The sequence below is a fragment of the Miniopterus schreibersii genome, assembly GCF_964146895.1.
Source record: "Miniopterus schreibersii genome assembly, chromosome: 1".
Classification (NCBI taxonomy): domain Eukaryota; kingdom Metazoa; phylum Chordata; class Mammalia; order Chiroptera; family Miniopteridae; genus Miniopterus; species Miniopterus schreibersii.
Genome location: NC_138101.1, coordinates 111,177,018 through 111,192,757, shown reverse-complemented (window position 1 = coordinate 111,192,757; position 15,740 = coordinate 111,177,018). Strand labels below are relative to the sequence as shown.

The following is a 15,740-nucleotide window of genomic DNA, read 5'->3' as shown; positions in this document are numbered from 1 at the left end:
TTGTGTAAAGTAGATGATGTACAACCTGTGACTTGGTGTGGGTGGTGGTACTGAGGTTCTGTAAGAACAGGTAGAGGGCTTCCCCACCACAAGCAGTTGTATCTACTTAAATCAAAGAGGAAAATACCTTCTGAAGTCAGTGTAGGTCTCAAATCTTTAACAAGAGAGCTGAGAGAATATGTTCATATAACTAAGTACATGAATTGCCACTCAAGTGAGTCTTTAAATGCTTTTAGAATTATATGTTAAAATCACATAGTCACCCATCAGTAAAAATCTACCTTGAGTAGATTTTGAGCCTACCAACTTCTTCAGTTTGTTAAAAGCAGAAATTGGAAACCACCTAAGTTATTAGCCTGTTACTAGAGTTATTTGTTTTTTTAACACTAAGTATTAGAATAAGTCCCTTTACTTGCCTTCTCAGCGGTTCTTCTCCTTGGGACAATGAACTTGGTGAGGGTAGGTGACTGGTCTTCCTTTCCCTCCCAGAGTGGGAGAATAGTAACAGGGAAAGAGAACCTGTACACTTGGTATATCCTTGGACAAGTCTGTTTTAAGAGGTAAATCAGAGTTACTGATCTAGAAATCTGTTCCTTAAGTTCCCTAATGCTGTTGTGTTTTAAGACTTGCTTGGAGAAAGTCTTTGTGTGCTGTAAGGGAAAGCATATCCTAGCATGAAAACCAGTGTCCCTTTGAGCCCTGTAACAGATAACCAGTGTTCTGAACTGAATTGTGTTCCCTCAAAATTCATATGTGGAAGTTTTAACCCCTAGTGCCTCAGAATGTAATTGTATTTGGAGGTAAGGTCTTTAAAGAGGTAATTAAGTTAAAATGGGGTCATTAGGGTGGGCTTTAATCCATTATGACTAGAGTCAGACAACAGGGAAGAATGACAGCCATATGAGGACACAGGAAGAAGATGACCATATCCAAGCCAAGGAGAGAGGCCTCAGAAGAAACCAAATCTACTGGTACCTTGATCTTGGACTTTCAGCCTTCAGAATTGTGAGAAAATACATTTCTGTTGTTTAAGCCATCTAGTCTATGGCATTTTATTATGGCAACCCAGAGACTAATGTAGATTTTGGTCCTGGGAAGTGGAGTGCTGCTGTAATAAATACCTAAAGGTGTGGAAGCAGCTTTGGAACAGGGTAATGGGAGAAGAGTTTTGAGGCTCATGTTGGAAAAACCCTATATTGCCTTAAAGAGATGATTAGTAGAAATACAGTGTTAAAGGCAATTCTGGTGAGGACCCAGCAAGAAAAGGGGAGTTGTAGAGAAGACTTCTGTAATCTTGGAGTTTACATAAACAAAATGCCACTGGAAACATGAATGTTAAAGGTGCTTGTGAAATGAGAGCTCAGACGGAGATGAGGAACATGCTATTGGACACTGGAGGATAGGTCATCCTTGTAAAGTGGCAAGGAAGGTGGCCAAATTGAGGTTCAGTGTTTTGTGGAAAGTGGAACACTTATTTTTTTAAATATTTTTTTTTCAATTACACTTCTCATACAGTATTAGTTTCAGGTATGTAACATATTGATTAGACATTTGTATAATGTATGAAATGATTGCCCCAATAAGTCTAGTATCCATCTTGCACCTACATAGTTATTACAATATCATTGATTATATTCCCTATGCTGTATCTTACATCCCCATGACTGTTTTCATTTTTGGCAATTTGTACTTCTTAACCCCTTCACCCTTTTCATCCAGCCCCTCAACCCCCCCTCCCATTTGGCAACCATCAGTTTATGTATCTATGAGTTTGTTTCTATTTTGATTGTTCATTTTGTTTTTTAGATTCCATACAGAAGTACAATCATATGATATTAGTCTTTCTCTGACTGATTTTACTTAGCATAAAAACCTCTAGGTCTATGCATGGTAGGTTTTTTTTTTTATGGCCAAGTAATATTCCATTGTATATAGGTACTACATCTTCTTTATCCATTCATTTATCAATGGATACTTAAGTTGCTTCCATGTCTTGGCTATTGTAAGTAATGTTTTAGTGAACATATGGATGCATATATATTTTCAAATAAGTGGTTTTGGTTTCTTCAGATAAATACCCAGAAGTGGCGTTGCTGTGTCTTTCTTTGTCTCTTGTTACAGCCTTTGTTTTAAAGTCTTTGTCTGATATACATATTGTTACTTCAGCTTTTTAAAAATTTCCATTTGCATAAAATACCTTTTTTCTTCTCTTTACTTTTAGTCTGTGTGTCTTTCAATATGCAACGAGTCTGTTGTAGATAGCATATATATGGGTCTTGCTTTCTTATCTATTCAGCCACTCTATGTCTTTTTATATGAGCATTTAATCCATTAACATGGAAAAATTACTGATAAGTATGTAGTTACTGCGATTTTATTATTTATATTTTTTATCTTCTTAAAGAAGTCCCTTTAACATTTCTTATAATACTGGTTTGGTGGTGATGAACTCCTTTACTTTTCTTATCTATGAAGTTCTTTATCTGACCTTCAATTCTAAATGATAGCTTTGCTGGGTAGAGTAATCTTGGTTGTAGGTCCTTGCTTTTCATCAATTTGAATATTTCTTGCCAATCCCTTCTGGCCTGCAAAGTTTCTGTTGAGAAATCAGCTTACAGTCTAATGGGAGCTTCCTTGTAAGTAACTGTCTTTCTCTTGCTGCTTTTAAGATTCTCGCTTTGCCTTTAACCTTTGCCATTTTAATTATGATGGGTCCTAGTGTGGGCCTTTTTGAGTTCATCTTGATTAGGACTCTCTGTACTTACTGTACGCTGTAGCTTTTTCCTTCTCCAGGTTAGGGAAGTTTTCAGTCATTATTTCTTCAAATATGTTCTTAATCCCTTGCTCTCTCTCTTCATCTGGTAACCCTCTGATGCAGATGTTGTTATGCTTCATGTTGTCCCAGAGGTCCCTTAAAGTATCCTCATTTTAAAAAGTTCTTTTTTCATTTTGCTGCTCTCACTGAGTGTTTTCCACTGCCTTCTCTTCCAAATTTGTGATTCTGTCCTCTGCTTCCTCTAATTGGCAGTTGATTCCTTCTAGTGTATTCTCCAGATACAGTGTTCTTTATTTCTGTTTCTTTTTTATGGTTTCTATGTTCTTTTTTATGCTTATTATCTCTTTGTTGAAGTTCTCACTGAGCTCATCTGTTTCTTTCCTAAGTTCCTTGAGCATCCTTATAACCATTGTTTTGAACTCTGTATCTGTTAGATTAATTACCTTCATTTAATTTAATTCTTTTTTGGGGGGTTTTCTTCTGTTCATTTGGGGCATTTTTTTTTTCTCTTTCCATTTAGCTGCCTCTCTGTATTTGTTTCTGTGTATTAGGTAGATCTGCTGTATCTCCCAGTCTTGGTAGAGTGACCTTATGTATTAGATATCTTGTGGGGCTCAGTGGCACAGCTCCCTGATCACCTGAGCTAGGTGCTCCATGAATGTACCTTGTGTGGGTTATGTGCACCCTCCTGTTGTAGTTGAATCTTGATTGCTGATGGCCTGTTTGTGGGTGGGGTTGACTCTCAGGCTGGCTGACTGTGAGGGTTGACCCTGACCACAGTGTATGAGCTGCTGGGTGGGTGAAGTGGAATTTGCCTCAGCAGGGTCTGGTGCCTGCAGAGATACCCCTTTGGATGTGCCACCTGTGGAACTAATTGGGTCCTGCTCTGATGTGGTATGAAGCCTACCACAGGGTGTGTTGTTTCTGGGGCCTTTTGGGAGGGACTCCAGTGCAGGTCAGTGTCAGAAGGTACCTGTGTGCATCATCCCTGGGCTACCTGTTTGGAGCTACAAAGCGATCTACATTTTGTGGCTGCCTCTGCTAGGCTGGGGTGCTTGTGGGAGGGACCAAGCTGCATTCCAAAGCTTGCTTCTGCCAGCACTGAGTTTGGGGACAGGTTGGCAAAAGGCCCGAAGCACCCTGAGATTTGCCTCCATCTTTTAGCTCCCCACTAGTCTCAGTTACTGAAAGAGCTTCTGGTGGTACAAGTTGCATGAGATAAGATCTTAGAGAGTCACCAGGTAGAGGCAAGTGGTGTTCTGGTGAACAGGTTGATAAAGATTCAAACTCAGTGACAGTACTGGGTCTCAGGCCACCCAGCAAAAGTCCAGTGTATACCAAGGCCAGCTGACACCCACCTAGGGCCTTGGGAACCTTTGTGGTGGGGTGGAGTCTCAGGGAGTCATCAGGGTGAGGCCATCAGAGTTCATCAGGCTCATATGGATTTGGACATGTGGAGGGAGGGCTCTGCATAGGAATGATGGCACTGATTGAGGCATATGGGAAACATGGCCCTTGCGAGGTGTGAGCTCAGCAAGGTGGGACCTCCTCAGATCCCTCCAAGAAAGTCTGCACCACAAGCCTAGGCTGGCCGCAGCCAGCTGACTCCTCTGCAGGGCTCAAGCTCGGCAGGGCGGGATCACAGGCATTTGGGAGGGTGAAGCTATTGCATTCCTCCAGGCTGATGCCATATGGAGGGGAGTGCTTGACCCAGGAAATACGGCATCTGTGGATGATGTGGGAGAGGGACTCAGCACAGGGATGTTGGTGGCTGTCCCTTCAGCTCTCTCCTCGAAGCCACATAACTCAATCTCTCCCTGATGAGTCCCATTCACTCTGAGCCACTGCCCTCCCTCTGCTGCGGCCCAGGGTGAGTGGCTGTGAATGAGATTTTATGCACCTGTCATTTAAGAGGGCTCCTGGGTTTCTAGCAGACTCCTGTCTCTTCCTGATGGACAGAATCCCCCCAGATTTTCACAGCCAGATGTTATGTTAACTCCTTTTCCCCAGTCCTGGTTGGTGCTCAGTGGTGGGGAGCCCAGCATGGGGTTGAGACCCTTCACTCCTCAGGGGGCACCTTTGAAGCTGAGATATCCCTCCCAGTTTTCAACCACCACATATGGGTGCGCGGCTAGCCCTTTTCACATCTCCGTACTTCCTACCAGTTTAGATGTGGCTTCTTCTGTAAATCCTTGATTGTAAGACTTCTGTTCAGCTAGTCTTTAGTAGGCTATTCAGTTTGATCGTTCTATATTTTAGTTGTAAATCCGGTTTAGTCCTTGGAGGAGTGAGTGTAACTTCTACCTCCTCTGCTTCCATCTTGAGTCCATTGACATTCTTGTTCCATTAAAATTTTACCTGGTTCCAGTATTTCACAGATTAAATCTCATTTAAATAAGGAATGAATAAATGTCAGTTAAAGTAAAAATCATCCTGGCCGGCATGGCTCAGTTGGTTGAGTGTCGTCCCATGCACAGGTTGCATTTTCATTCCCCGGTCTGTCTGTCTGTCTCTCTCCCTCTCTTCTCCCCCCTCTCTTTAAAAAAATAAAATTAAAAAAAAAAAGTAAAAGTCATCCCAAATGAAACAAAGTAATTAAATTTTATAAAAGTATAAAATTTAGCACAATATATACATTCCGAGCTTGTTAACTTTTTCACTAGGCTGTACAGAAACAGCATTCAAGTTATGCTATTTTCCAATTAAAAGACCTGAGCGTGACTCTTGGTCTTTCCATCTGAAACAGCCCTTTGATAGTAACTTGCTGAAGTTTCTTAATTCCAATTTGCTGAGTTGCTTGTTTCTCTAAAGCCATCCACCCTTGCTCACATCCCAGCCTTTTTGCTCATCTCCTCAGCATTCCTATTCCCTACTGTCACAGTAGCATGAGACTGGGGCACAGTCCTCCTTAGTCTCCGATGGCTTAGTGGGGTAGCTCACAAGCAACAGACTGGGACTCAGGGACACCATAGGAACAGGATGTTGCCACATTAGTTTGAGGTTTGAAAAATTCAATGACCTTCATACAAGGGCCAGAACTGGGTACTCAGTGTTCAGGAGAGTTGCAGAGGCTGGGTCAAGACGGGTGAGACCTAGCAATGGGAACAGGGCTTGTCAGCCTTCAGCTCCACTTACAGGAGGTGATGACAACATTTTCTGTGCTCCTGCGGGTTTGGGAGTGGTTTGAGTGGCCCTCCCACTACTGGAAATAATCCCAACCCTTGTTCTTTCCACCAGAGCTCCATGCTTGCTAAACTCAGTTCAACTCTTTCTTCTCTGATCCCTATGAAACCTTCCCTGATCCCCCATCCAGGCTGAGCTTGGTTGCTGCATTCACTAACAGTAATCACTGAGCACCAGCTCTATGTCAGGTACTATGCTAGGGGCCGGGCATATGAAATCAGATGTCATGGTTTCTAGCTCTGAGGAGACAAGTAGGGGAAACTGACTTAAGGCAACAGTTACAGTGGAGTGTGTGGAAGGACAGAAATACAGCACTGTGTAGTGTTCTGTGGGGGCACAGGGTGCTTCTGTGGGGGAGAGAGAAGAATGATACTGAAACTGAGTGCCCCACGCAGGATCAGTGCTCAAGAATAGATCACTGAGGACTTTTCATCCCCTAGATAGTAACTGTCAAGAAATAGACCTTATTTAAAAGATAACTTACATGAAGACATTCTCATAGCAGAGTTTTAAAATTTATTTTGGCTACCCATCATTAGTTTTCATCAAAATTTAAATGGGTTGGCCATATGCATCTTAACACATGTGTTTGCTCCTTGGCTGACCACTCTCTGTGGTTGAATGGTTTTCACAGTGTGGTCAGCATCTAGTTAGAAATTGTTAGAAGTGCACATTCTCAGGCTCACCCCAGACCTGCTGAATCAGAGACTGGGGGTGGGCCCAGTCATCTATAGCCCTCCAGGTGATTGAGTGCATGCTCAGATTTGGGAACTATGGCTTTCATTCTTCCAAGTTGGTTAATTCTCTTTGGAGAGTCTGGGACTGCGATTGACTTTCCCTCCCTCCTTTGCCTAAGGAACCTCTGCAGCAGCTTTTCCACTCTCTTCTCAAAGGAGATGGGGAAAGGGCACTGAGGGAAGTCATCCTTTATGTATAGCAGAGACCTTTCCTCTGGGCTGTGGTCTCAGGCCCTGAGTGGCCTCCACTTGACAGCTCTTCACCACTTCATCTGAGCTGATGGTTCATGCTGAGATGTGCAGCCAGAGCCTGGTATGTGTGTGTTAGTTTCAGTGAAACAAATTACCATGAAGTGATCATCCCAGTTAATCAGGCCTCATCCTTGTTGGCACCCGCTCAAGTGCATTCGGCTCTTAATACCAATTTGGTGGTTAAACTGCAACTCTGGTGTCCAACCAGGCAATTAATTAGATGGCTTCTCTTCCTGGGGATGCACTTTTCTGGAGTCTGGTGTCAGCAGCTGGCCTTGGCAGGCCGCACAGCCTATGATGGCAGCTAAATGTCTGCTATTTTTGTCTTTACAGGAATGAACTAGAGCGGCAGTTTCTTGAATTGCTCCAGTTCAACATCAATGTTCCTTCCAGTGTTTATGCCAAGTATTATTTTGATCTTCGTTCTCTGGCAGAAGCAAATAACCTGAGCTTTCCTTTGGAGCCCCTGAGCAGGGAGAGGGCTCATAAGCTTGAGGTAACATGTTTTAACATACTGATTTTTCGTGCACTATTGCTGAATCGTCATCTGGGTGCCATGGAAGGGTGAAGGGTGTGATTACAATGGTGATTTCTCCCACCGTGTTGTTATAAAATAAGGGTAAGGTACCCTGGATTTAGAGCTCAACAATTAATTTAGTTGCTTATAATTCGTACAAGTTATATTTTCAGTAACCTTCTTAATATTAGTTTTTATTTAATGTGCATTGATTCTATTTTTTAAATCAAAGATTTTTTTTTAACTTTTCAGTTTTTAAAAAATAAGACCACAAAAAAGATTTCCCAGCATGGACTTTTATAAGAAAAAGATACTAGCCCAGACGGGCATGGCTCAGCAGTTGAGCATCGACCTAGGATCCAGGAGATCACAGTTTGATTCTCAGTCAGGGCACATGCCTGGGTGCAGGCTCGATCCCTGGTCAGGGGCATGCAGGAGGCAGCCGATCAGTCATGACTCTCTCATCACTGATGTTTCTATCTCTCTCCCTCCCTTCCTCTCCCTGAAATCAATAAAGATATATTTATTTAAAAAAAAAAAAAGGGAAAAAGATACTAGAAGGCCCTAATTGTTAGGAATCCAAAAAGGATTGATTCTGCTTTTTAGTTTTTCAAATTATTTTCCCCATAGCCCTGTTAGAGCTCGGGCCAGCCTCTTTGGCCTTGGTCTGGGTTTAAGGCCTACATTGTTAAGTTGTATGGCTTTTGTGCCTCATACTTGTATGGAGCTCAGCTCCATATTTGCACCTGCATTAAAAGTGGTGGGATAATAAAATGCTCACTGGTAAGACCTCCTCCTCTAAAGCAGGTGTATAGAGACCCTCAGTACTTTCATCTCCAGGCACCATATTGGTCTCGCTCCATAGAGTCTTTGACCAAAGCAGTAGATGGTACAGTCATGTCCCAAGATTTGTGAGTCCCAAGAGGTTCATGCTGCCTGCCCCATTTTCCATCCCAAGTGAAACTTCCTCCCCTGGCCAGTACTGGGTCAAGATGGCCAGAGTGGTGGTCTAACAGGGTTAACAGCTGCGAACAAAACAAGGTCTAGAGGTGGGAGGAAAAGGGTTTGCAGTAAGCTATGTATTTCAAGCTTAAGAAAGCAAAAATTTTAGCCCAGTCGGGTGTGACTCAGTGGCTGAGCTCTGACCCAAGGACCAAGCAGTTATAGTTGGTTTCCCTATCAGGGCACATGCCCAGGTTCTGGGCTTGATCCCCGGTAGGGGCATGCAGGAGGCAGCCGATGGATGATTTTTATTTCTCATCAGTGTTTCTGTCTCTCTAATCCCTGTCCCTTCCTCTCTCTAAAAATCAATAAAACCATGTTTAAAAAAGAAAGAAAATATTTTAAATAAAAATCTAAAAAGTAAATAATGCTTATTCCAAAAAGGAAACTTAGTAAAACTAAGTTTGGAAAAGATTCAGTGGATAGCACTGGGTTTAAAATAAAAATCCAGGGAGGTTTTCAGAACTTGGCCAGTTTTCTGTCATTATGTACCAGCCATTGGAGTGAAACCACTCATTAAGTCTCCCATTTCTCTTGTATTCAAGAGCAAAAAATGGGAAACCCTTCCTCTGAAGGACTTACTCCAAGGCACATATTGTCAAACCTTCACAAGCACACAGATGAAATAGAATTCTATATCGGGGTGAGCATGAACCCTGATTTAGTCTGTGCAGCAGTCCTCGTACCCCTCGAGTGCTGAGTTGGGCTCAGTCACTCCTGCAGTGCTGAGGTGAGGAATGGGACTTGGAGCTCCTGGGAGCCACTCAGCCCTGAGGGAAAGCAGATCTGTGGTTCTCTGAGTAAGGATACTTAGTGGTTCAGGTCAGCTAAACGGGGAGCACACTGGGGGAATTGTGTCTACTTTTCACTCCATTATTTTATCTGAGAGGAAAGAGGGGAGAGCTCACCCACTTCTGGTGCGGCCATGCCAAGTGCCCCAGGGGCAGGAGGAAGGCCAGTAGTCTGACAAAATGTTCCCTCTCTCTCCCCCTGAGACGCAGACCTTCCTCTTTCATAGGGCTGGACAGAAGCACTCTCTGGGAAACCAGATGGCACCCCTTTGAAATAGATTCTTAGGAATGGGGTTTCATTGTTTTCAAGAACCCAGCGTTCTGTTAGTCCATTTGGTTAGCAAACTTGAACCCCATGATGGAAAGCAAAGACTGAGACCTCATAGGAGATGCCATAATCTGAAGTTTTGTGCCTGTTCAGATGTCCCATTGGCTGGCTGTTTTGATACACTGATTGCATGATTAGAGTGTAGAACAAGAGTGTATCAAGAACCAGGGCGAATGCAAAGTGGCGTTTTCATTAGCAGGGTCCTTTCTCTGCTAATTAGCACGTGAAAGTGTGATTAAAGCTAACATCAGTTTGCATAATAAAATCTAGAATAAAGTAGTACATTGCTAATTTGTTATGATATTGCATCCAGACTCATACTATTTGTAAGCTGAGAAACAACAAATAAAACAATAAATGAAAATAATTTGCTTTAAAAATTTATTGTTCTGCCCAGCCGGCATGGCTCAGTGGTTGAGCATCAACCTGTAATCCCTGATCAGTGACTCTCTCTCATCATTGATGTTTCTATCTCTCTCTCTCTCCCTCTTCCTTCCCCTCTCTGAAATCAATAAAAAAATTTTTTTAATTGATCTTTCTAATGCTCTTAAGGAATCTGATTTTCTCGTCTTTAAATATGTCACATATATTACATGTGTGAAACATATTTCAAATGAAGAATTCTCAATATTACAGCCCGCCTGCTACCCTAATTCATCTCTTATTTGGAGGAATAAATTCTTGACTCCTGTCTCTCTCCAGTCCATCCTCTGTGCTGCCAGTGGAGTTGCTTTTCTAAAATACAGTTGTAGGTTTTGGAACGTTAATTCTTAACATTGCTGGCAGTTTTGCATTGCCACAAAATAATGCCTGAGCCAGCCAGTGAGTAGCCGTGACAGCCTGGCCCTGCCAGCTCTGCTCTCCATCCCCTACTGCCTGCTGGTCCCCAAGCCGTGCCCTCAGCCACCTCTCACCACGCTAGTACACTGCCCTGCTGAAAATGCCGGATTCCTCTTAATAATTTCCTCTCCCCCTCCAAGCACAGCCCTTGAAGCCTATTTCTGATGCCTGTCCTCAGTCATGAGTGTCCCTTCAGAATCAGTTGCTTAGTCCCCTCTCTTTTTAGTACTTTGACTACACCCTTGTTATGTTCATGCCTCTGTTATGTGCATAACTTGACGAACTTAAACATCCATTTGACGCTTACCTGCTCAGGGCCCTCTGATATCAGGTGCTAGTTTCAGCTCTGCCCTGGGAATGGTCATGAACAAAGCTCATAGAGCCTGCTGTTACAGAGTTTGCGTTATGCTTGGAAGAGAGAGACAGTAAACAATAAACATAATAAATTAAAAAATTTTAACGAAATATTTCCTAGTATGTTAGAAGGTAAATAATAGAGTAGAGTAGAGTAGGGATGCTGTAGTCATAGCCTCATTGAATAGGTGATGTTTGTACAAAGACGACCTTGCAGACACCTTGAGGCTGAGGGAGGAGCTGCTGCAGAGCCTATGGTGGAAGCCAGTGGGGAGGACAGGGAGCAGGGTAGGCAAAGTCACTAGAAAGCATTGGGGAAGATATCAGGGAGTGAAGCGGAAGCAGGGAGACCAACTTTTCAAGGATTATTCTGCAATCCCAGCAAGAGCCAGTGGGATGTGATCAGGGCACATGATGACAAGTGGGTGGCTGCTTTTGTGCTTTTTACCGTGACTGTGACTTCCTGGCAGATGAACACCGTACTGTGTCTGTCCCCCTAGCCCTGGCACAATCCCCTGGCTTTCTCTGGAATTGTGTAGAAGTTAAAAGACCTCATCTTTGCTTAGTAATGTTACCCCCACCTCTGGATCATCATACAGATGGCAGGTGAATGTGCCTGGGACAAGCCCCCTGGGGTGGTATGAGCCCTTGGGAGAGCTATGGCTGGACTCCAAACCCAGTGCAGGCCTGGCCCTGCTTTTAGCTGCAACCCTCTGCCTAGAGTCTCATTGCCCTCATCAACAAAGTGAAGAAAATGTGATTATCTCTGCATCCCATGTTTCTGTGCCCCCTCTGGTTCCCTTCTGTAGCAATGGTCTAGAGAAGACTCACTCACCTTCTTCTCTGACTCGGTCTCTGATTAATGATCGTGGCCAAGTACTGTGCTCCTACCTGCACACATCCAGCGTGGAGCTCCAGTGCTTCACAACCACCCTGTGAGGAGGGTGCTGTTATCGCCCCATTTGCAGACAGGGATGCTAAGATTTAACTGGGGACACATACCCAGGTCACACACCCCTAAGTGGAGAGCCAGCATTGAACCTGGGGCTGGCTGACCCCAGGCTACACTAGCTGATAGTTGTTTCACATTTTGAGATTGCTTTCTCAGTTAGACTGTAAGCACTTTGGAAACAGGGACCGTGTCTACACTTCTTTTGTATTCCACCCTGTGACACAGGTCTGGGCAGTGGGATGTGAACCACGTGGGGCAGGGCCTCTTCCTGGTTTTGTTCATGAGTGTCCTCCGTGCCTAGAAGGTTGCTACTCAAAGCAGTGCTTGGTGATTGATGAGTGAGTGGGTGGAGGGAGCTTCCAGGGTCCAGCCCTGACCTGAATTGTCTCTCTTCTGCCCCTCAGGCCATCTCTCGCCTCTGCGAGGACAAGTACAAGGACCTGAGGAGACCTGCAAGGAAGCGGTCAGCAAGTGCTGACAATCTGACTCTGCCTAGGTGGTCCCCGGCCATCATCTCCTAACTGCAGGTGTCCCCACTGGAGGCTGTACCATCCCTCAGTTTCTCCTTTAGTTTGAGAAAAGAAAGACTTGGGGTGGCTTTGGGTGTTTTTTTCCCCCCCCTTTTTTTTTAAATTCATAGCTCCATCAGGCTGCCTTGATGACTGCCTTTGAGTTGTGTGGCCTACACACAGCAAGGCTTCGAGGGAAGCGAAATCAGTATTCTGGAAATCCTGTTTCACACCTTGCCCTGTCGTCATTAACAGCACATCCTTCGTGGAGGAAAAAGACTCAAATCCTGGAGGAGGAAGTAAAGGGAAAGGAAAGTTGTGTAGATACAGGAAAAATGACTAAATGACATGGCCATTTTTTAAGTCCCCCATCTGGTCAGTAGGTGAATATGACAGAAAACACAACAGTAGATAACACACTTAGATGTGCATTAAAGACAAGAGTGCCACCTTTGTCACCTCTGTCTGGATCATTCTGTTCTTTAAGACTTACTGCATTCCTTCTGGCTGTTTTTCTGGGATTTGGGGGATTTTTGTTTTTATTGTTTTGGTTTTGGCCTCACAGAGCAGAGAATATAGTTTGTACATGGCACAGACATCCAAATAAATAGTACTGATTGTTTATCTCTGCACTGTTCCTGCCAGCTGTCTCCTGAGCTTTCTTCCTCACAAGTGGGACGCACTTGTTACACTTCTCTACCACTTTATTTTATGCAGTTTTTCTTCAACAATGGCAAAATTAACTTGACTGTAGTGCTGAACCAAAAGTATCCCTTTCCTTCTTTATTCTTCATCGCCCCTACAAAAAAAGAATTCTAGGTAACATAGGTGCTTGTGCCTTCCAATTTTCACGCAGTTGTTTTTTTCAATCTGACCTGAAGTTGTAGTTATAAGTCAGTCACACCTCATGGGCCAAGGAAACAATGTGCAGTAGAGGCTGTCCTTGGTTGAGATGTTGAGGTTTTTTTCCAGAGTGCTAGGTGTTTGCCTGAAGTTATTGAGTAGGAGCCATTTCTTTTTACTCCCTGCCCAGTTCATTCCTCTACTTCCACATCCACTGTTGCAAGCAATATTCTTATCAATTTTTATATGTTTATTTTAAATCAAAGTTAGCCTATTTGTATAATTTTTTTAAATCTAAAATTAAAAAACAGGGTTGGGGGGTGGGTAGTCCAGTGGGAAGATTATTACGGGCAAAATGTACTGTTTGCTGAGATATTTTTCACAGAGCAATTGAATAAAAAACCCAACAACTTACATTTTCATTGTGGGTGCTTAGAGAAGTTATACAAAATTCAAACTGTGAAGGTTTATGCTTCATTAATTATGATCGTACTTTTTTGTTTCTGACTATCTCTAATTTCCTTATGGGCTAGATAAGAATCTTTTATATCAAAAGGATTAATGATTAAGTATCAGAGTAAATTTGATAGTAAGTCTAAGAATCTGAGTCAATGAAGCATCTAATGCTTTGTTTTGGGTTTTTGCATATTTTCTTGGGTCACAATGACAGAGGTTCTAACTTTTTTCCTTTTTCAAATCTCTATGAGCCAAATGGCAGCAGATACCCTACGTCTCACCTTCCTCCTATGTGAGCTTGGAAAACTTTGAAATCTTATATTATTAGTCTTGAATACCCTTTGGAAATGAATTCAGAAAGTTGAAATCCCAAGAACACCAAGCTGAATGTGCTAGTCAGGTTTCAATGAAATTTGTGTCATGTGTAAACATAACTGGGCCAGAAATATTGTCAAGTTCTTTCTGACCTAACTTTCAAAAGCAAGCAAGCAGAAAAGGAAAAGTTAATTATTTTTACATTGTAATTGTATTGATATACTCTGTATGGGTACCAAAATCAGCATCACTCTTCAAGTAAGAGTTGGATTTAGAACTTTAGAGATCTAAAAATGTAGAAAATACCGTTTTACATTCCCTATTCTATAGAGCTTAAAAAGGGACATATTTTCTTAGGTGAATATGAATACCTCTCAAGCATAAATCAGTTCCTCTCATGTAAAGTATCTTATTTTACTGATCCATTTCAGGAAAGAGGTTCTGCTGCCTTTAAAGCAGAAATCTTATTTTTATCCCTTTTATTTGAATGAGATTTGAAAATTGAATTATGTAAATATTTCAATGCATCTACTATTATTTTGTGGAGTTTATTAAACTACTTTAAAAATTGAATAGTCTATATATCATATGTACATATAGTCTGATAACTTAAAATTTAAGGTGAATCTTGTAAAACCTGGCTCAGTCTTTGTTTAGACTATTGAATATCGTTTTAGCCTTGTGCACTGGACTCTACCTCTGTATAGGAAAAGTTTCCATATCATTAATAAGTGTTCTCTATTAATTGGTTATATTTCTTGCACTAAGGATTTTAAAAACTCTGCTGTAAGTGTAGATTTTGCTTTTGCAGTATGAATCACTTGACACATAGGTGCATACTTTAGGTTTGTTTTATTTTTCTACAAGATGATGAAGACAACATTTTGTTCTCTGGTTTGTTCCAAGTTTGCCAAAAAAACAAACAAACAAAAAAAACACACCAAAAAATAAAACCCACCAACAACAACAGTACAAGTACAGTACCTATTGATAAATCGTAGTGACTGTAATTTGTTTGCTAGGTGATTCAAAGCACTACAGTTAAAGCCGAATTACTCTTTAGGAATACATTGTCTTAATGTAGTTTTTGAATGCACAGTTTTCATCACTAATGAAAGATTTGGAAAACCACACAATTTGTTTAAGTTTAGATATGACTTAACAAAGTCACTGGGAGAATAAGTATATATCCCAATGAGTTTTTTTGGCTTGTTTTACCTTTTTATTTTTTTATTTTTACTGGGAAAAAGAAAGAAGTCAGGGATTTAAAACCAAATTGGAGGGCAAGCTGGGAGATCCTACCAAGATCAAGACGTGCTCTCATGCCTTACTGCATGAGGTCAGAGCCTGGGCTATTGTCTGCTCTGTCCTGGGCTGGATTCTCGAGCTCCTTCCTTGGGCATTGGCAGGGGCCTCTCCATCTTGGGGTTTCCCTTTGTTCTGGGATTTTTGATCCTCAGCTGAGCTGCAAAGCAGAGTTTGGGGAGTGATTTCAATCTTTTCTGACTGGTAACCTCTCACTTTGGGGCCATATTTTACAGCTTTGAATTTTTTAAACAATAAAGTTTCATTCCTGGTTCGTTGTAGGTATTTAATAAGTGTTAAATAAATAAATAGAACAAATAGTGACTGCCTTTCTGCTGCATTTTTCAAATATTGATATAAAATTTAATGGGTTTTATGGGTGCTCAGTAAACCAATTCTTTGCAACAGAAGTGGAAAAGTGTTCTTAGTCCTCTAAGTCTTGAGTGACTCAAAGAAGTACTAAGACCTCTTAGAAACCCCCAGCAATTGAGATGGTTGCATAATAGAGACCTGTTAGAGCATGTCCCATTTGTATCAGTGGCTTATTTTATCTTTAATCACTTTATCCCCTTGATTTCAC

General features: G+C 42.1%; 1 protein-coding gene across 3 annotated transcripts in view; it reads left to right on the top strand.

The window, feature by feature from the left end:
- Window positions 1–14,428, top strand: part of CCNY (cyclin Y) — a 196,326-nt gene extending 181,898 nt beyond the window's left edge. For all 3 annotated transcript variants that reach the window (XM_081134943.1, XM_081134944.1, XM_081134945.1), the window contains 2 exons: window positions 7,282–7,444; window positions 12,137–14,428. In XM_081134943.1, the coding sequence (XP_080991069.1) occupies window positions 7,282–7,444; window positions 12,137–12,253 (280 nt within the window). In that variant the 3' untranslated portion in view covers window positions 12,254–14,428. The remainder of the gene's footprint in view (window positions 1–7,281; window positions 7,445–12,136) is intronic.
- Window positions 14,429–15,740: the final 1,312 nt, after the last annotated feature.